Source organism: Ictalurus punctatus, chromosome 9 (assembly GCF_001660625.3).
Source record: "Ictalurus punctatus breed USDA103 chromosome 9, Coco_2.0, whole genome shotgun sequence".
NCBI classification, from domain to species: Eukaryota; Metazoa; Chordata; class Actinopteri; order Siluriformes; family Ictaluridae; genus Ictalurus; species Ictalurus punctatus.
Genome location: NC_030424.2, coordinates 10,720,915 through 10,743,362, shown reverse-complemented (window position 1 = coordinate 10,743,362; position 22,448 = coordinate 10,720,915). Strand labels below are relative to the sequence as shown.

The following is a 22,448-nucleotide window of genomic DNA, read 5'->3' as shown; positions in this document are numbered from 1 at the left end:
TAATTTTGAGACTGGAGAAATCATTATAAGTTGTATTTTCAGTTGAATTTGGCGAAACCACTTGAAGCATTCGTTTTGTTGAACTATTTCAATTGCTTTTGTTTGATTTGTTTATTGCAAACAGCTGAAAGTCTGTAAATTTAGACAATAAACCTGATTTGCAATGGGTTTGAATAACTTTGATTACAACTGTAAACTGAAGAGCATGTTCAGTGTTGTGCATTTGAATGCACATGAAGTAATACTACACAAGCTGAAAACTGCTACTGGTCCATATTTCCATGCAAAAATGCTGAACTGCAAAAAACACAGCATATCCAAATGAGCTAACCCACTTATCTCAGTCTCTTCTCTCTCTCTCTCTCTCTCTCTCTCTCTCTCTCTCTCTCTCTCTCTCTCACACACACACACACACACACACACACACACACACACACACATACACACACACACACACACACACACACACACACTTTGCTATACCAACATTATACATGATTCCAAAAGCATTTCTTTGTACGCCTTCCATTACCTAAAGATTTTTTAAAGTAACTAAATAAAAGCATATGGTCTGCTTCAAATAACCACCAAATAATTGCTGCAGTTGACTGAAGTGATAAAGCAGCAGTACAGAAGAAGAGCACTTAAACGACAGCTAAGCAACTCCTTCGACCAGTTACGGACATGTTTGTGCATTTTAAAATGTGTCACACTGCTGCTTGATTTTAGCTTGTAAGCAGATGCCACAAGAAGCCAGTTTTAGGAATGCTGAGGAACAGAGCGCACAGCATTCCTCAAACATCCCCTGTGATGAGTTTTTTTTCCCACAGATCAATAAAGTGACGTGTGTAAAACAAAAAGTACAAGATTCTCTCAGATGTTGTGCTTCATATATAGTTGACCTCTCTACCTGCATGTTTTGGTGAACTGAACATTTTTACATAGACCTGTCTTTCTGGAAATGTGAATTTAAGCTGTTTTAAAGCACTGCATTAAGAAAGCAATTTGGAGGTTTGGTTTAAAAACATGCTGCACGATTGCAAATAAGATTATTAGACATTTTATATATGAGGACAGTAGTTTATATACAGTATATTACACTGAAAGCAAGAATATCTTGAATATAGTCACATTTATAATCACATTTTTACAAAAATCACAATAAAGCAAATATAAGTTAATTAAAGGTATTTCTAGACATATTTTTACTAATTTTTATTTTTCTAAGTTTAAAACCATCTTGTTTTATTGGCAGATAATTTTTTTTTAACATGTATTAGAAAGAAGCAAAATTATTTCCCAATAAAATATGAAATTTTAAAGCTTGAAATGACTAAAAGCATCTAAAACAGGCTCAACAATCTTATACAATCTTGTCTTGATTCTGAATAAAAAAGCATTAGATAGATTTGGCTGTATTCAAGATATTTTCACTTGCTAAGATTTCATTGTTTGTAGTGTATATATTCAGAATAATGAAATCAGGAAATAAGGATATGCATCCATTCTATGCATATGTCCATTCTTCCTGGACGAAGATGCACCGGTAGGTCTTCCTCTAAAAAGCTTTCCTGTGTAATTTTCAGAAACATGTGCACACATACATCCGTGTGCAAATGTGCATACACACGTGCGCGCACACACACACACACACACACACACACACACACACACACACACACACACACACACACACACACACACACATATACACACTTGCACAACAGGCTCAATGTTCCTCACAGGACACCAGGTCAACTGTTAACTGTTTTGCTTTCTGTCTCACTCCCAACAGGTGACACATGACGCTAAAAGATTTGCGACTTGATATCAACACTCACAAGAAAAATACAAGCGCAAGTCATTACATGCTTAGGACACACCTCAACACGTTGCTCAGAAGATCTCAGCAACCAAACTGGAGCAACTGTAACCTGACAAAAAATTATCCAGGCTGAATGAAGGGAATGGCAGACTGAGATTGGGGCCTGAAGAACAAGAACAAGCTGTAGCCTTGTGAACTGGAGGGAACGTGTTCCTCTGCCTTGCCCGGTTAAGCCTCTTTTACAGCCCAATCAAGTTCTCAGCCACCACTGATTTATAAAACACACACACACACACACACACGTTTCATGGAAACAGCATGCTTCCTGTGTATGACACTTTGCACCCATGCCCTCATTCATGCCCTCATTCATGCCCTCGTTCTGACCCACTGATGTTAGTTACAATATATACACAGTACCTTCTGAAAGTATGGGAAAAACAAGGCCAATTCTATTGTTGTCGTTATACATTGAAGACATTTGGGTTTGAGATCGAAAGATGAATATGAGATGATAGATCAGAATTTCAACTTTTTATTTCCTGATATTTACAAGTAGATGTGTTAGACAACTTAAGACATGGCACCTTTGGTGGCAGACCACTCAATTTTTATGTGAGCAACAGTATAGGAACAGATAGTTTTAAAATAAATTAAAATAAATAACATTTAAACTTATATGGGATATGCAACTTTGCTTGCATATCCCTTGCTTACAGTAACTGCATCAAGCTGGTGACAAACTGACATCACTTCAATGTATAGCGGGGAAAAAACTATAAAATCTATTATGGGATATTCTTCTGAGAACTTGTTCTGTCCGACAGTGTAATTTTTGCACAATGACGTTCCCTTAAGCCGGGTGCACACTGCGCTATTTTTAATAGTCCTTTGTAACTGTTGCTTGTCAGACTGTACGAGCACGATCCCCACTGTAAGCCATGTCACACTGTCTCAGTTGTCATTAATGTCAGACTGTACGACAGTCAAGACATGAAAAACGGACGCAGGCAAGAAAACTCGTATGGAGTAGGAGAAGCAACACCACAGGACTGTGCCTCAAATCTTCGGACACCGCCAGAATTTAATCCGAGGAAAAATTTGAACGCAAAGGCCATTAATCGGCTGACGGGGAACGCGTCAAACTAGTGATCAAAGACTACTGATTTTGGCCTAGGATTATAGGAATCTTTTAGGATCTCAAAATTTCAGACAACCAAACCATGGCCAAAATTGCACAGTGTGAACCCGGCTTTAATTGTTTCCACTGACCAACTTTACAGGGAAAAGGTAGGTAATGGACACCATTAGGTCCATTCCCATTATGAAGCAAGTTGCGTGGTTATATAAGAAAATAATTTGTTTTCAGGTGTGTTGCTGGACTCCGGAGACAAGATGATTAAAGCAGTAGTTGGGGGCGCATGCAAATGCAAATCCCCCTGGAGCCGTTAGAACTTGATTTGAATGAAAATTATATACATAACACCTGGGGGGGGGGGGGGGGGGGGGGGGTTAAGAGGGGATTCAAACCATCCAGATTATCTGGATATCATGATAAAATAATCTATGCAAATATTAAAATTAATATGGCTGTCAATCTTTCATGCATGTTTTTCAAAATTCATAGAACTGTTCATAGTAAGCAATGAAATTCTGTGCCAGGCTCAGTTCACCAAAATGTGACACTTCTTAAGAAATTGGGTGTGGGGTGTGTGTGTGTGTGTGTTTGTGTGTGTGTGTGTGTGTGTGTGCGTGTGTGTGTGTTTCACACATGCAATGCAACCTCTCCATTTCTATTTTTTATAGCAGCACAGTAAAGGGTGGCATTAAGGCTAGAAAATGACCTCTTGAACCACAGAGAAAGAAGAGATAGGAGAAATCTAGACAACCAAACGTAACACAAAGCCAGCATGACACTCAAACACAGGTATGAAGTCAGTGTGAAAAACGCAAGACAGCCAGAGAACAAGTGAAGGAGGGAGAAGAAGAAACCCAGCGAGTTACGTGCTGGATCACGACAGGTAGGAACATGCAGGGAGCAGTTTCAGTTGTACTCAAGCCAAAGATTTTGCACTGAGCTGATCATCTCAGGGAGACACAATAGCCATTAACAGCTCCACACACACACACACACACACACACACACACACACACACACACACACACACACACCTACAAAAAAACTTTTTCCTCTTTTAGATTGTATATATATGTATATACAGATTATAGTTTATAAGTATATAGTTTGTGTAGAAAAAATGTCCCCACAAAACTGTCAGATATTCCTATCCGTGTTATGACATTTGATCTGCACCTAGATATATAAACATGCACACACACACACCTATCTTTGGCTCACCTTCGAGGCCTGCACCGCCCATGTTGGGTGTAACATACAAAGAAAAGATGTCAAATGGGATCTTCAAAAAAAACAAGCTCTTACATAGAACTCTTATAAATGTTTTGTAATTATCTATCACTGAGAACTCACTGAGTAGTTGGTAACAGGATGATTCTTGGCTTCTTGTGTCATTTGAAAGGGCACGTGTGGTGTACTCTGGTGTTCTGCAGCATGTTACAGTTATAGACATCTATAGACAGACAATTATACAGTACACTTATAGACTCCGTGTACAGTACAACAGTGCTCATGCTTGCAGGTACATAACAATTCCCACTCATTTTGCATGCAATGTTAAGTTTTAAGACCACAAGGTTAAAGCCCAAAGTACGTATGCTTCACTTCTTACGCGTACGCGTGCCGCAAATTTCGTGTGCACTGCGCACACCGCCAGATGTAGATTTTGTTAAGGTTACAAACGTAATGAAATGTAATGGAACAGGTGAGCGTTTTTATTTTTATACACAAATCCCCCAGAAGTAAGCGCCACTATTTTTCACTATTCTGTGCAGCATTAAGAGGTGGGAAGTAACATTATTTATGTCACTATTACTTTGGTACTGTACTTGTCTGTACAGTTTACAATTACTGTACTGTCTTGTTTTAAGTATCTGTATTTTATTTCAGTTTTTCTTTCAGATAATACTTTGTATTTTATTTTTGTACCCTTTGACAAAACCTGTGTACACTTTGTAGTTATACAGGCAGTTTGTATTGGAACAACTAGCTATTAGAAACTCAACTAGTTTGTTAAAATGCAAGCTAACATTTGAGAGAGGAGGTATATTAGGAAGCTATATTTTTTAAAATTTAGTTAATGTTTCCTACAGTCCTTGGTTATTTGGTGGAGCACTAACTACTAGTTAACATTCATAACTTGAGGCAGATGTATTTTTCACTTTCTTGTGCATTTAGTTTCACCCATCCATCCATCTTCTATACCGCTTTTCCTTTTTCAGGGTCACGGGGAACCTGGAGCCTATCCCAGGGAGAATCGGGCACAAGGTGGGGTACACCCTGTACATGGTGCCAATCCATCACAGGGCACAATCACATACACACTCACGCATACACTACGGACACTTTACACATGCCAATCAGCCTACCATGCATGTCTTTGGACTGGGGGAGGAAACCGGAGTACCCGGAGGAAACCCCCGCAGCACGGGGAGAACATGCAAACTCCGCACACACAGGGCCACGGTGGGAATCAAACCTCGGACCCTGGAAGTGTGAGCCGAACGTGCTAACCACTAAACCACCGTGCTCATTTAGTTTAATATTTAAGTAAATTTAAGAGCTTATATGTCTGTACTTTACGTAGAATTTTGCGTAGTATTTCAGTACCTTTACCACCTGACAGTCCAATCTTATCCGCAAAGGGCCGGTGTGGATGCAGGTTTTCATTCCAATCAAACAGGAGCCACACATGATTCCACCTGTTTAATTTGTTTATTTTGGCTTTCAGTAGACTATTAGGTGTGGTGTCTGGTGATTGGAACGAAAACCTGCACCCACAGCGGCCCTTTGCGGATAAGAGTGGACACCCCTGATCTAGATAAATGGCTATTCACAATAGTTTAGTACAACACATTTGCACTGACTGACAACTTTTTGCGGTACTGTTCATGCATTAATAATACAAAAAGAAATACATACTGCTTATCATGGTCACGGGGCGCCTGGAGCCTATCCCAGGGAACTCTGGGCACAAGGCAGGGGACATCCTAGACAGAGTGCCAACCCATCACAGGACACAATCACACACACACATTTACACACTACGGACAATTTGGAAATGCCAGTCAGCCTTGTCTTTGGACTGGGGGAGGAAACCAGAGTACCCAGAGGAAACCCCCAAAGCATAGGGAGAACATGCAAACTCTGCACACGCAGGGTGGAGGTGGGGTTCTAACCCACAATCCCGGAGGTGTAATGCAAATGTCATACATGCCACGCATACATTTAATTTTTAGTACATTTTATTTTTTTAAAAATGTAATGTCCTGTTCAGTACAGCTACAGTGCTGTCATTGAATTTACTAAGCAGCGGCTACTTCATCTCATCACATTTCCCCAATAAAAAGCCAAAGCATTTGTCCATTAGTTTGTATCAGTTAATTTAAAATAAGTGCTATAGTTGAATTTTAGTTTCAATATTGAGAAGAATTCCAGGGTAACTTCATTTAAAAAAAAAAAACATTAGCAGGGTTAGCAGGGGTTTTATTGTTGTTTTAGTTTTTTTTTTTTTTAAATGAAAGCATAAAAAACAAGTTTCAGTTGAACGTGATCCAGGTCTTTCCACCTGAGGCGAAGAGCACAGAAGTGACATGTTAGGAGCTCTGCACGCATTAGTGAACAAGTTATGATTCACGAGCACAAGGTCTCTTAGTTTTATGGCACTCAAACCAATATACCTGAAAAGAAAATTAACAGGTTAATTTGTCTACCTGGCTAAACATAAAAAACAATAGAAATCCTCATGGAATTTGTAATGATTTTAATGTTTATAATGGGAATTGTATTGGTTTTAATGGAAACTGTAATGGTCCCTGTTGGTCTCTACTGGTAATTTGTTGCATTCTAGTGGTGGCATGCTATGTCTAGTGGATACCATTAAGAACCTATGTCCTTAATAAGCCCTACTACATAATGGAATCCATTTGGTAATGGTTGTAATGGTTAACAGCTGATGGATTGTAATTGTATTTGTAGTGGAAACCACTAGAATTTCTGTGATGGTTTCTACTGTTTATTTAAGCAGGGTAGCCTCAGAATATATATTTGTAGTAATTGTGGTACATTATTGTAATCAAATGGCACAAATTTTTGTTATAATAGTTTCTCAATCTTATGCAGTGTTTGATATTATGTTTAAATATGGTCTTTTATGTATAACATGAATGTTTTCACCACAGCACTTTTGAAGTTACAATTCTGACTATTGAGAAGGTGCTGATTAATTTTTTTTTATAGCAGTTATGTAATTGTTTCTATAGTAACAACATACACAGGGAATTACATAAAAGGATTCAAGTGTGTAATTCTGATTTCTGTGAGAGGATGTTAATTTAATACTTTTGGAAGGAGTCTCCAGTGTCAGAGCTTTGTAAAGCTGGTAAAGCTGTATCATAATAAGAAAGTCTTCAGGACGGAAGGCTTTGTTGTTTTTCTGTAACATGACAAGTTGCATTTTTCTCTGTGTTACTTCAGGAGAAAGAAAAACAGAGAGACTAGTGAAGAAATGACATCTCATCTAACGGAATAGATAGCAGGACTTATAACTTGTTTTGCAGACTTTAGACCTGAAACATAACTGTAAATAAGTCAAATATGATGTGTCGTTCTTTACAAATAATGGAAAATTGGTGTAATAGGAATAATACACTCTGGGAAACAATGTTATTGGAAAACAATTCAATTCTGGGTAGAAACAGTATCATAATCATAATAAATTTTCCAATTACATAAATTTAGAGAACATATGACCAAATTTATTGTCCTCATAATGCAACAAGCTGGGAATCATTTTACATAGTGTTACAATCGAATGTAAAAATAACTACTCTATGACTACTCAAACAATAGAGAGTTTAAAGTGAAGTCTGTGTAGAAATATTGTTATGGTGAGGGATCTACTTACTAACACACTTGTAAATGATACTTTTGACATTTGCAGTAATAATATATAATTACAAAGCTGTGGCAACACACTAAATTAATTCCCATAGAAAGCAATTGCTAAAAAGACATGTTAAATAAGTTATATTTATTCCAGTTCTGTATCACCAATCACAGCGCAACATTCTGTACACTGATATGGACAAATCCATGGATCTAAATCTAAATGAAAATGATCAATCCTGCTGGATGTGTTGTGGGCGACTGGAAAAGGAAAGTAGTCACAGGAGTCATTGAGAAAGAACTAGTCTGACTTGTCGTATACAATCCTTGCACTTCTCTTAAGACAAAGCCCTGCCCAAGATCATATCAGAAGAGCACAAAAAACTTCCTTCAGTTGTTGTCCTGACAGAAAGGCAACTGAAATACATTTACACATTAATACATTTTTTATATATATACAAATAAACAGCTTTAGATGGGGAACAGAATGTTAATAATGTTAATCATGTTTGTGGTTACAGTGACATAACGAACAAACTTTTATTCTCTCATGTCTGCCTTTTTGTCTTGATAATTGCTTCATGACATTTAGCCTATTTTCATTGCGTCCTTTTTCTGACTGTCATGAGGACAGAAGCAAAGTGTGTGTAAACGTATGCAGTTTTTATACAGTCAACTCCAGAATTATTGGCACCCTCTTTAAGAATGAGCAAGAAAGATTGCACACAATACTATACTATACACAATGGATACATTTTTGCACTTTTTGCAGAAGAAACGTCACACCTTTCATCTAATAAACATACATTTCATAAGAACCATTTTAAATATTAGTATTTTCTTTCAAAAGCACACATGATCCATAAGATATCCATCCATCCATGCATGCACCAATCGGAATTCTTAAACAGGGTCACATGGAACCTGGAGCATATCCTCAGGAACTCTGGGCACAAGGTGGGGGACACCCTGGACGGGGTGCCAATCCATCTCAGGACACAATTGCACACATATTCACACACCCATTCACAATTTGGAAATGCCAATCAGCCTACAATAAATGTCTTTAGAACCCGAAAAAAAAACCCCGAAGCATGGAAGAACAACACGTACACATTATTAGAATATTTACAGTTAATGCACTTTAAAAGGTAATTTTGTTTATTGTTCTCTGTGGGGAAGGCTTCATCAAGTATTCATTTTAGTGGTGCTGACAATCCTGAAACATACAGTATTAAAGAAATGAGGAACTATCTACAAACAATTGTCTAGAATATTATGTCCAAATCAAACTGCAGTGTCCCTGTATATTTATTTAGTTCATGTGTAATTCTAGGCTATATTATATGTTGTTTAGTGTCAAACCAAATAAATGCATAGTTGACTGTGCTGAAGTAAAGGGACAATTCTTACAACCCAATGACAGTAGTAAATGTACAACTTCAGTTCCGAAAAAGTTGGGACAGTATGTAAAATGCTAATAAAAACAAAGAGGCGTGATTTGTAAATGTACTTTGACTTGTATTTAAACAAAAAATGTATAAAGACAAGGTATTTGATGTTTTACCTAATCAACTGTACAGTTTTTTGAAGATAAATGTTTATTTTGAAATTGATGCATGCAACACATTGCAAAAAAAATTGGGACCGGGGCAATTTAGGACTAATAGCGATGTGACAAGTGAAACAGGTGAGGCAATCATCTAATCATAGTATATAAGGAGCCTCCAAAAAAGGCCTAGTCCTTCAAGAGCAAGGATTGGTCAAAGCTCACCAATCTGCCAACAGATGCATCAGAGAATAATCCAACACTTTGAGAACAATATTCCCCAAAGACAAATCGGTAGGATTTTCAGCATTTCACCTTCTACATTGCACAAAATAATTAAAAGATTATCAAGGAATCCGGTCAAATCTCTGTGCATAAAGGGCAAGGCCAAAAACCACTTCTGAATGCACCTGATCTCCGATCCCTCGGACGCCACTGCCTTAAAAACCGTCATGAGTCTGTAATGGATATCCTGACATGGGCTCAGGAATACTTTGGTAAACCTTTGTTACTCAACACCATTCACTGCTGCATCCACAGATGCAAGTTAAGGCTTTACTATGCAAAGCAGAAGCCATACATCAACACTGTCCAGAAGCGCCGCCGACTTCTCTTGGCTTGGTCTCATCTGAGATGTACCGTAGCACAGTGGAATCATGTTTTGTTGTCCGAATAGTCAACATTTGAAATAGTTTTTGGACAAAACTGCCGTCGTGTTCTCCAGGAAAAAAGAGTTTTCCTCAAAGCTGTTATCAGCGTCAGGCCAGTGTCTGTCATGGTACGGGTGCGTGTCAGTTCCCATGGCATGGGTAACTTGCACATCTGTGAGGACACTATTAATGCAGAAAGATATGTACACATTTTGGAGTAACATGTGCTGCCATCTAGAGCAGGAGCAGGACAACGCCAAACCGCATTCTGCCCGGATTACAAGCACATGGTTGCGTTAGCAGAGAGTGCGGGTGCTAGCATGGCCTGTCTGCAGTCCTGACCTGTCTCCAATTGAGAACGTGTGGCGAATTATGAAGTGCAAATTAAGGTGACGAAGGCCCTGTACAGTTGCGCAGCTGAAAAAATGCATAATGGATGAATGGGGGAAAATTTCGCTTGCTAAACTTAACCGATTGCTGTCTTCACTCAGTGCCCAAATGCTTAATAAGGGTTATTAAAAGAAAAGGTTATGTTACACAGTAGTAAACAGTCCACTGTCCCAACTTTTTTGGAGTGTGTTGCAGATTTGAAATGAGTGTATATTTTCAAAAATAATATTAATAAATTAATATAATATTAATAAATATATTAATATTAATATTAATATAATATAGATTTAATATTAATAAATTAAATTCAATATGTGTTAATAATGTGTTTTCAATATAGTACAGGGTGAACTGAATTTTCAAATGATTCTTTTTGGGTTTTTTTTTTTTTTTTTTTTTTTTTTTTTTTTTTGCATTTTCCATACTGTTCCAGTTTTTTCAGAATTGCGGTTGTAAGAGTCAGTGTTTGCTATCATCTTGTAAAGTTTAAATAGTGTTTTATACATGGAATGATAATTTAATTTCAAGTTACTGCCAAGCATCAGACTGCATTCTTCATATCCAGCTTATGTTTACTTTTTTTAAGAAGCAAAAAAATAGTTTCACCAGAAAGAATGTTTTTATTGCAATTGCAATTCACCAAGCATGCGGCAGAGGGCTCTAGTAAGACGTCATCAATGTTTTGTCCAGTGCTGTTGAAGTGTCTCATCAATGGAAAAGAGAAATCCTGATGGTGCAAAGGTGCTTGACAAAATAATCATCCAGTCTCCTCTTGGTTTCTCAATGTACAGCTAATTACATCTCTTAAAGGAGACACAGTGGGGTCCAAAAGTCTGAGACCACACTGAAAATCTAGGGGCATCATCTATGACTTTCTTAGGGAATCCACAGTTTATCCACAAAAATAATCACACATTTCGTCACTTGTTTGGAGGAAACCTTCATTCTCACTGCAAATGTGTTTAAGTTACATTCGCTGAGAATAAGAAATGGAATTTTTTGCAGTGCTTGGGATGGAAAGAGTTGTACTCCAAGTATTAATGAGTTTCTGTAGGTTTATAATGGATCGTGTTTTTTTTTTGTTTGTTTTTTTTTTATGTCCCTGCCTGATGTTCAGAGAGATAAAACATTTGGGAAGTTATTATAATCTCTGTCACAAGCTTGAGTGAGTAATACCTGAGTAGTGTTTCAACACATCTTCAATCTTTCCTAAGGCTGAAAAAGGTGCACCAACTGTGGAAGACCTCCTACATTGTTCCGGTGCCCAAGAAAGGTCATCCCAGTACCTCAAATAACTACAGACCTGTGGTGCTGACCTCACATGTCATGAAGACCTTTGAGAGACTGGTCCTGAGGCACCTGAACCTGATCTTAAGTGACTCCCTTGATCCACTGCAGTTTGCATACCAGACCCAAATCAGCGTGGATGAGGCAATCATCTATCTACTGCATAGGGCTTACTCATACCTAGAGAGGCCAGGAAGCACATTGAGAATCATGTTTTACGATTTTTTTTACTGCATTTAACACCATCCGGCCCCCGTTGCTTGCAGAAAAGCTCTGGAACAAACGGGTAGAGCACGATATGGTGGCTTGGATCATGGACTATCTCACCAGAAGACCACAGTAGGTCTGACTGCAGGGCAGCCTGTCAGATGTAGTGATGTGCAACACCGGCGCACCTCAAGGAACTGTGCTTTCACCTTTTCTTTTCACCATATACACCTCTGACTTTAACTCTGACTACAACTCTGGAACATGCCACCTCCAGAGATTCTCTGATGACTCCTCCATCGTGGGCTGCATCAGTGAAGAGAAGGAGGAGGAGTACAGAGGCGTAGTGGAGAGCTTCCTCAGATGGTCTGTGGATAACCATCTTCAGCTCAACATCAGCAAGACCAAAGAACTGATAGTGGACTTCTGCCGAAACAGAAAGCCCCCAACACCTATTACCATCCAGGGGGAGAAAATAGAGATGGTGGACTCGTACCAGTTCCTGGGAGTGCACATCAACAGCAAGCTGGACTGGTCGGAAAACACCAAAGTTCTCTACCGGAAGGGACAGAGCAGACTGTTTCTTCTAAGGAGGTTCAGGTCGTTTGATGTGTGCAGCAAGCGATTGCAGATGTTCTATCAGTCTGTAGTAGCCTGTGCCCTGTTCTTTGCTGTGACATGCTGGGGAGGTGGAGTTAAGGCTTGGAAGGCTGACAAACTCAACAAGTTGGTGAAGAAGTCCAGCTCTGTTGTTGGTCACAAACTGGACAATCTGTAGACTCTGGTGGAGAAGAAAATGAGAAATAAATTCAGGTCCATTTTGGGAAACCCCTTTCATCCACTGTATGCTGAGCTGCAGCAGATGGAGAGCACCTTCAGCCACAGGCTCATCCCCCAAAGTGTAAGACAGAACGCTTCAGATGTTCCTTTGTGCCGACAGCCATTGGACTGTACAACAACTAGCCACCCCCTCCTTTGACCTTACTTTTGACTACACTACAAATACGCTATTACAGTGTTGTAATATGGGTATCATACTGTATTTTTTGCACTGCTCACACACCACATCACTGCTTCAAAGCTACTGCTATATGTCTATACTGGTTATACTGTACAGCTGCAATATGTATATAGTTTTGTGTACACTGTACATATGCGATATATACATGAGCTATTTGTATATTGGGACTGTACATTGTTGCTTGATGTATATACTGCTCATATGTATGTGTGTGTGTGTGTGTGTGTGTGTGTACATATATATATATATATATATATATATATATATAAATATATATATAAATATATATATATATATATATATATATATATGTACACACACACACATATATATATATATATATATGTCTGTGTGTGTGTGTGTGTGTGTGTGTGTATAGAGTTTGCGCTTGTGTCTAGACATATTTATACTTCTTGTATATACTTTTTATATATCCCTGTATTGTTCTCCTTACAATCTCTTTTATCTCTTCTTTCTTTTCTTTTTTTGCTGCTATTGTGACACCCTAATTTCTCCATCTGGGGATTAATAAAATATGATCTTATCTTATCTTAATAGAAGTGTATACCACTTTTATTGGCAGTAAGACCAATAAAGCTTTGTTATTGTTAACTAAATCATTGTATTGTTAGAATTACACCAAAACACACAAATTAATACACAAACTCAATTATCAATAATCAGAACTGACTGCTTTTTCACTTTATTCATAGTTCATAAGGCCCTTTAAGCCTTTTCATTTTATACTTGATGTATACTACGTATTATGTGTGTGTTGGAGTAGAAAAGCTATAGAGGGTGGATAAAGTAACTGTATGTATACAGTGATATACTGGATGCTGTTTTTCAAACATAATCTCAGCCTGGCTTAGTGCTTGAAGCATATCAGTGTGCAAACAGACTTATTTCAAGGTTTTAATTTTTATACCACAGTTGAATGTATAGGTGCATTGCAAAAAATTAGAATATTGAAAAGTTTTTTTCCCCCCGTAATTTAATACAAACAGTGGAAGTGAAATATTTCATGCATTTTTTTTTGTTTTAATCTTGATGATTATCACTTACAGCTCATGGAAATCAAAAATCCAGTATCTCAAAATATTAGAATAAAGAATTTTATATGAAAGTTCCACTTTTTGAATTAAATTATGGGGAAAAAATTTACTTTTCCACAATATTCTAATTTTTTGAGATGCACCTGTATTACATGTATGCATGCATGTATGTATGTATGAATGTATGTATGTATGTATGTATTACACATATTACTGTATGTTTAGATTCTCTATTACAGTGCAAAACAACTTAGTTGTTCAGATGGTAGTGCAATATTTGAAACATAATATTTAGTAAGGCAAGTCTTAACTTTTAATGCTGAATACTGTATATGCTTCGGACTTCATACACTGAATATTCTGTGCTATGGGGATGCTAATCTGAGTTTGCTAATTTGAATGAGATATTTTGAATAGGCTAATGGTGAATAAGATAAACTAAGTAATATATTTAGAAACTAATTTCTAAACAAATGAATGTTTAGTAGTTTAATCGGAGTAGATTACGTACGCTAATTTAAGTAAACAGACAAAACTGTCTAAACCTGGATAATCTGTGTTGCTGTTAATTGACTGCTAGGGGGCAGCATTTACCTTCATCACATCTACACTATAGCATTGTTGACATTTTCTAGGCAATTAGGCAAAATGACTGAAAGAAATAAACATTGCACATAACGTATTCCATTCAAACAAATAGAATAACTACTTATGTTTCCTTTAACAAAAATCATAATCATAAGCACTGCTCAAATTACAGTATTTTTTTTTTTTTTTTTTAGCTCTATAAAGAATATTTAATTATTGACCCCATAAGGAATATTTAAAATAGATGCAATTTGGTCCTTGAAAAAATATATATTTTTAATTGTTCTCAAACTCTGTTGGCACCTTTGATCAAATACACAATATGGCCAAAAGTGTCTGGACACTGATCATCACACCATATGTGGGCCTTCCCCAAACTGTTGCCACAAAGTCATTGTGTGCTGTAGCATTAAGATGTCTCTTCTCTGGATCTAAGGGGCCTAGTCCAGCATGGTGAGACCTGTTCAAGCGTGACAATGCCCCTGTGCACAAATCAAGCTCCATGAAGACATGGTTTGCCAAGTTTGAAGCGGAAGAATTTAACTGGCCTGCACAGAGCCCTGACCTCAACCCCACTGAACACCTTTGGGATTAACTGGGACGCAGACTTCATGCCAAGCCTTCTCACTCAACATCAGTGCCCAACTTCATCAATGTTCTGGTGGCTGAACAAGATCTTGGTGGCCACAGAGAATTTTTAAACTACCTCAATTTGACGTAAACACTCTAACCATGGCAACCCGGTCCAGTTTAACTGTCTTGTCCGTTGCTCCACTGAAACTGTAGCAAGCATAGGACAGCGTGATTCCACAATAGACCTCAATATAAACAGTGCATTAACATGACCAATTTTTTCATGCAAACCCTTTTGTTAATCTTTGAAAATAAACTGACTTTAACCAATCATTTAAACTGATAATTCTTCTCTCTGCTCTGTGGTGCTGGTCTGGAATTTGATCAGCAGAAAGGAGGTGCTTCTAATTTCGTTACTTGCACTCACTTGTTTGCCTTCTTTGATTCCCTTATTTAGAACTTAGCTGCTCCCTCTGAGGACATTAAAAAAAAAAAGTTGGGAAGAGAAGATACAGTTAAGTTACTGTTAAATTCTTGTTAATGCTACTCATGCTTGTTATTGTTAGAAAGAGATTTTAAAATATTTCTTGTTTTGGGAGTAGATAATTAAGAAAAAACTGCCATTATGGATGTGACAGTTTTCCATTATGGATTTGGCACGTCTGAACCAGTACTCTATAGTACTCTATATATTTGATTTATATAGGATGCAATTTTCTCTCTAATTCGACCAGAGAAGATAAATGCGGTGAAATATGAGAGGAAGACATGAGTGAAGTAGTTTCGTTCCCGTTTTACATGCTAAGGTTGACATATGAGTGGAATTGCCCTACAGTCCTCAGTCACACCCTAAAACGTGTGCAAGCAACAGTGAAGTCAGTGCTTGTTCCGGCTGTTATGATAAAGAATGATTTTTAAAACAGCCAGGCTGGGCTTGCCCAGAACCCCACTGACTCACTCTCTATGGACTACACCCATGGAGCTGTCAATAACAAAACACGCCCAAAACCTGCCTCACTTCCTCCTAACCAAGTGAGAAAATTTTCACTGGAACGTAAGAGCCTCAGCCAACAGAATGAATCACTAATGTAAAGAATTCACAAAGACAACGCTTTGGGTATAATATAGTTCATATTATATAAGTTAGGGACCATGTTGCTGAGTCATTAGGCATCAAATTGGGAATTAAAACTTGAAATATTCAATAAACCCTTTTAATCTCATCCTTCGTACTCCAGGCTCTCATTTCGAGGTGGTTGCTTTTATTATTCAAAGATTGTATTAAGCATTGTAAAGCTTGAACGCTAGTTGATTACCCTTCTTCTTAGCATGTTTTGCATTTTAACTGCTCTCATTGCAACGTGAGCATGCTTGCGTGTGTCTGGCTTAGTGGTTAGCACTACCCTCACACCTCCAGGGTCGGGAGTTCGATTCCCACCGTGGCCCTGTGTGTGCGGAGTTTGCATGTTTTGTGCTGCAGGGGTTTCCTCCGGGTACTCCGGTTTCCTCCCCCAGTCCAAAGACATGCATGGTAGGCGGATTGGCATTTACAAAGTGTGTAAAGTATGAATGGGTGTATGAATCACTGCACCCGGGGGCCATCTTCAGTCGTCTTGACTCAGTCTTGCCACTGGATCATGGTGGTCACTGGGAAGAGAGAGTGAGGCCGATGCTGCGCAAGTCTTCCTCACTTTAATCCAATTCACGCACAAGTCGAGTTCCAGTTTGTGTTCTCCATAATGGCGGCAGAAATGGAAACTTCGGTCTTCGTTGAAATCGACGGATGAACTCCTGTGTGTGTGTAATGCAAATCACGCTATTAGTAGATAATAATATGAGGTCACTTACCTCCTGGAACAAGGTGTGACACAGTGCCACAATCTGTATCTGATTTGTGCTCTAAATATACATATCTGTACTCTGAATTAAACCCAAAGTGGGTGTGGCCTAAACACTGGACAACATTGGACACCATCTTAAAAAAAAACAACAACAACAACTACAACAACAGTAGTCTACCTTCATATCTGCATTTGTATCTTTTTAGAAAACATTATCTGTTCATTCCACACAGTGTATTAATATTCGGTTACATCTATACTCCTGGACCTTCTCACATTCTCGGCTGCTATATCCCTTAAGCATCTCAGAGCAGTGTGGCAGCTTTAGCTCATACTGCATAAGATCATCATAGACAGAGAAAATCTGATTCTGGACCTGTTTCTTATCACTATATTTAGGCATTTATGATATAAACCGTGTCTAATCATTTCCACTCTGCATTGGCAATGATAACTATAAGTACTGTTTCAGAAATCAGCCATTTCCATATATACAGTTCTCAGTTCTCTGTATTAGCCAGTTGTGAATATGTAATATCGGTAACACTTTACAGTAACAATCCATGAATTATCATGTACTAATACCTGAATTAACACTTACTTAAATATGAACTAATGATGAGTTAAGGCATGTACTAATCACAAACTAATGAAGAGCTAATCTTAACTACGTCATGAGTCTCATGAATTCATGCGTGAATAACGACCACCTTAAGTACATGTAGGGGTACACTAAATCAAACCTGCTCTATAAGAAAGAATATGAATTAAACGTGCATAATTTCAAATTGTTTCTATAATTTGCCTTATGCAGCTGCGTACACAAACATTATTGGATGGTGCTGGACTACTTTCATAATAAACTAATAATACACACCAATAATTTCATCTCAACCCTTTTTGTGTCATTCTCCATCCATTTCTTTTCAAATCCCACTGTAGTACTAGTATGTGCTTTGGGTGGCTAGGCACTGCTCCTCTGCCCACAAGGGTGAAATTAATACAGTATCATTCATTCATTTAGTAGACGCTATTATCTATTAACATTTAAAGCATTTAGTCTTAGATGTCCCGGCTGTAAATCGTTATGAACAGTCACCCATTTCACTCTTCTGCTCTTGCTTATGTTTTGGGCCACTGCCCCTCAAAATGTCTTTACACGGGCTGAGATGAAATTATTGGCGTTTATTGTTAGTACGTCTTTCTACATTTGATAATAAACAGTTTGAAATTATGCACGTTTGATTCTTATAGAGCATGTTTGATTTACATGTTAATTAATACACTAACTAACAAACATGTACTAAGGTGTACTTAAGGTGGTCATTATTCACACATGAATTTATAAGACATAGTCGTAGTTAAGGTTAGCGCTTCATTAGTTCGTGATTAGTACATGCCATAACTCATCATTGGTTCATATTTAAGTAAGTATTAATTCAGGTATTAGTGCGTGATTATTCATGTACTGTTATTGTAAAAAAAAAAAAAAGAAGAAGAAGAAAAAAAGAACTGTTGCAGTAATATTTATCCAACATAATGATCTGGTGTTGATTTTGAGTCAGAAAGGCTACTTTGACAACAAGTAGCTGCACACTGACACGCCCAGACTGCATAATGAGTCATGGGAAGAGCTTGTCTGAGCGTTTAGTAAATCATATCAAATTAAATGTGCTTAATGGCAAGAACTGCCAATAAATGCCAGCAATAAATCAATGGCAAACTCATCTAATCAGGTTTTTATAGTTTTACCGTATGAAAATTAAAAGATGAAAACATGATTCAAACTCATTCTCTAAAAGTAAAGCTGATCTTATAGAGGGAAAACTTCCATCATACAATAAGCCATGAGTCATTAGCAAGATAATTATGTGTCTGATGTTGATATTCTGTCTGACACATTTGTATTATCTACGCCATTTGTTTAGCTTTCCATGCTATCAATCTCTTATCTTCTCTGGCCTTTCCTGGTAAGCACATAGCTAGCAGAGTGTGACGAGGATGAGATTTTCATATGCAATGCTATCTGATTTTTTGATATGCGCTGCTATTTGCAAACAGTTGATGGGCTTACTAAAGATTAGAATTCAGTTCGGTATGACGTGAATACACTCCTGTGGTCATTCTCACGGGTAAACTGTTACAACACATTGATGTATATATCTACATAAAAGAATTGGCAGCTCATGTTAAAATGAAAATGGTCATACATTCATCTTTTTCGAATGAGAAGTCAGTGTTAGTGTCACTGATCAGAGCTGATAAAACGGTGTAAATAAGTATTAGCAAAAGTGAACTATGATTAGGAAAAGTTAAAGAGGTCTATTTCTTAATGCTTCATATGAGATGAATGAGAGTATTATTATAGCTCTGTGTCTTGAAGACATGCACTTTTGTTGGTGTAACACTTTCACATCATGCTAACACGATGGGACGAATACATCCCAATGAACATGCTCCCAGTCCTACATGAATTGCATCCACTGCTTTCATTTACACATATTCATTTAGCAGACACATTTATCTACTGACATTTGTCCTAACCTAGTTCCTGTATTCAAATCCATTAATCAGGAGATTCTAGCTGTTTCTTTAACCCCCACCCCCTTCAGTGTATTGGGTGCACAATGTTTATCTAGTCTTCTTTCACCATTATTCATAGTTTTACTAGTAAAACATATAGATTAATAGCCATTCTGATGGAGAAAATAATGCCAGTAATGGTCCATATCCAGACTTCAGTGAAGTCTGGATATGTCTACATGTCTTAGGTATAGACTGTGAGCCCTCATCTCTGGCATTAGAGCTCTCAAAGTCGGGAAATGACTGATGACTCAGCAACATAGTCACAAAGCTGATGCTATTGCTAAGGCTTATGGACAGGAGCACCACTCCCCTCAGATTTTTGTGTGTCTAACAGTAAAACTCCCACTAAGAAGCCTGTTGAAATAGCTTTGGTTATAGGAGACTCTCTTCTACAACATGGGAAACTAGCGAAGCCTTCAGGGCAGGATGGTATACATTCCATTCAGGAAGGTAGTGCTTCCATTTCTTGTAACATAGCTCAAAATCTTATTACAGCCAGAGAGGCAGCAGACATAAATGCTAAACTGATTGTGTGCTAGCTGCTTTGAGGCATTGCTCAGGTTATACCATACTGAGACTGTGTCTGTTCCCATGCTAAACATAAATACAAATGCAGAAAATCCCAGAACATTTGTCCTATGTAATCTAATTAACATAAAATCATACCAAGGATCTCGTACATCTAAAACATGTCAAAGATCTTGTACATCTAAACCATAAGTGATCAGGGATTTAATGTACTGTGTTTGTCGCAGTTGAAAACGCAGTAATTGTTGGATACAAGATGCTCTGAGAGCAGCGTTTGTGTATACAGTATATTAGACTCAGTAGGAGTCAATGAGAATATATTAGTATATATTAGTAATTAGGTAGTATTCCAAATTGGATGAAAGGAGAGCCATCTTAACTATAGAAAAGCGCTTATTGCAACTAGATCAGCATATACTATAAACTGAAAACCACAGGTTGTTCAAAATTTGTTAGATCAGACAATTTGATAAATACACTATATGGCCAAAAGTATGCAGACGTCTGCCCCCCATTTTTGCTTGTTGAACATAACATTACAAAGTTGGTCTCAGTACAACAGTACAACAGCCTTCACTCTTCTAGGAACGGCTTTCAGCTAGACTGGTGTATAGTCAGTGGTCCAGTTCATCCCAATGGTGTTCAGGGGGATTGAGATCAGGAATCTGTACAGGCTACTCAAGTTTTTCCACATTAACCTTGGCAAACCAGGTCTTCATGATGCTCGCTATGTGCACAGGGGCACATTCTAGACAACTGTGTGGTTTAAATTTTGTGGTAAGTGTTTAGGGAAGGCCCATATAGAGTATGGGTATGATGGACAGGTGTCCACATATTTTGGCCATATACAGTAGTATAGTTTTTCTCCTAGATACAGTAATGATGCAAATCTGGGTTGTTCATGGGCAGAGAAAGTTTTGGTAAAAAGGTATGTTTTGATGCTGTTGCCCCTTTCTCTCAAGGAATCACACAAGATTGCGAGATGGTGGCGGAGTTGGATGCTTTAGAATGTGGATGTGTATGTGTGAGTGTGCCCTGCAATGTATTGGCACCCCGTCCAGAGTGTACCCCGCCTTGTGCCTCATGCTCCCTGGGATAGGCTCCACGTTCCCCATGACCCAGTAGGAAAAGCGGTATAGAAAATGGATGGATGGAACTAATAATATGTTCTTTCTCTGTCAAACTGCATGTGTCCTCCTTCTGCCTGATGTGTTGCCGGCACCTGATCCTGACACACTTCTACTGCTGTTCTACACTCGCCCTCCAAATCTGCCTGATTCATCCTGATGCCAAAATAAACTGTTCATAAATGTAGACACAATCTCACTGCAACAATATGATGATGAAGTTACCAGTACACACTGGAAAGATAAGATGAAATTACATTCTGGAGTTAGAAATTTGATATGCGTGAGTGAGGAAATCCAATGGGGTATCATTCCTTCTACATAATATATGTTTTAAAGTTGACATGTGCTGAGAGATGATCCACTTAGAAGATCCACAGTAATATTTCTACCTTCTTACACACGCATACGTATATACACGGATGGATGGTGATTGAGCCTATGCAGCTAGGTATGAACTGAAAAGGATCTTTCTCTGTGCTAACATGCTAGTGTAGTCTATAGATCCTGAAATACACTTCACTAACATTATAAGCAATTACCACTATAATGGGTGACTTAAAGCTGTCAGTTGTTAACAATTTAATATGGCCAGACAGTGCACATAGAGACCCAATCCTTGCCTATTCCTTATGTCTTTGAGATATTACATGGGGATCAGCGATGCTTTAAGCCTTTAAATTCCAAGTGTGTTCATTCATTCATTCATTCATTCATTCATTCATTCACCACTTTATACTGGTCATGATCCTGATGGAGCCTATCCCAAGAACACTAGGCACAAGGTGAGGGAATTCACACCTAGGGGCAATTTAACATAGCCAGTTGACCTACTGGCATGTTTTTGGACAGTGGAAAGAAACCGAAGAACCACCGTGCCACCCTCAATTGTTTATATTAAAGCATATATTTGAATGAGGTCAAAAGAATGTGATTAAACTGGCCACTTTGATTTAAACACAAAACAGCTTTTGCACACAACATTGAAGGTGTGTGTCTCATTGAGACTACAGTCTCTCTCTGTGTTGTCTTATATACCACCACTTCAGAGACTTATTGTGCACTGACATGAATAACTACATGTTCAGACAAGATCATGCTATTAAACGCTTACTATTACAGAAAGCCTACTACGCATCCTGTCACACCCAACAAAATATTTTTGATTCTCCAAAAGGGAATACATTTGTAAAATC

The 22,448-nt window shown here is 38.0% G+C and overlaps 1 protein-coding gene across 2 annotated transcripts; it reads left to right on the top strand.

Annotated features, from left to right (window-relative positions):
- The first annotated feature begins 2,406 nt into the window (after nt 1-2,406).
- Nucleotides 2,407-13,181, top strand: LOC108269935 (RNA-directed DNA polymerase from mobile element jockey). 2 transcript variants are annotated; one of them, XR_001813589.3, is made up of 2 exons: nt 2,407-3,115; nt 3,195-3,313. XR_001813589.3 is itself a non-coding variant. In XM_017476099.3 (2 exons), the coding sequence occupies exon 2, from the start codon at nt 12,103-12,105 to the stop codon at nt 12,709-12,711; it is 609 nt and encodes a 202-aa protein (XP_017331588.1). In that variant the 5' UTR covers nt 2,646-3,115; nt 11,654-12,102; the 3' UTR covers nt 12,712-13,181. The 2 variants fall into 2 exon arrangements, 1 of the variants encoding a protein (XP_017331588.1); XM_017476099.3 differs by lacking the exon at nt 3,195-3,313 and adding an exon at nt 11,654-13,181 and having other exon boundaries at nt 2,646-3,115.
- The last annotated feature ends 9,267 nt before the right edge of the window (nt 13,182-22,448 follow it).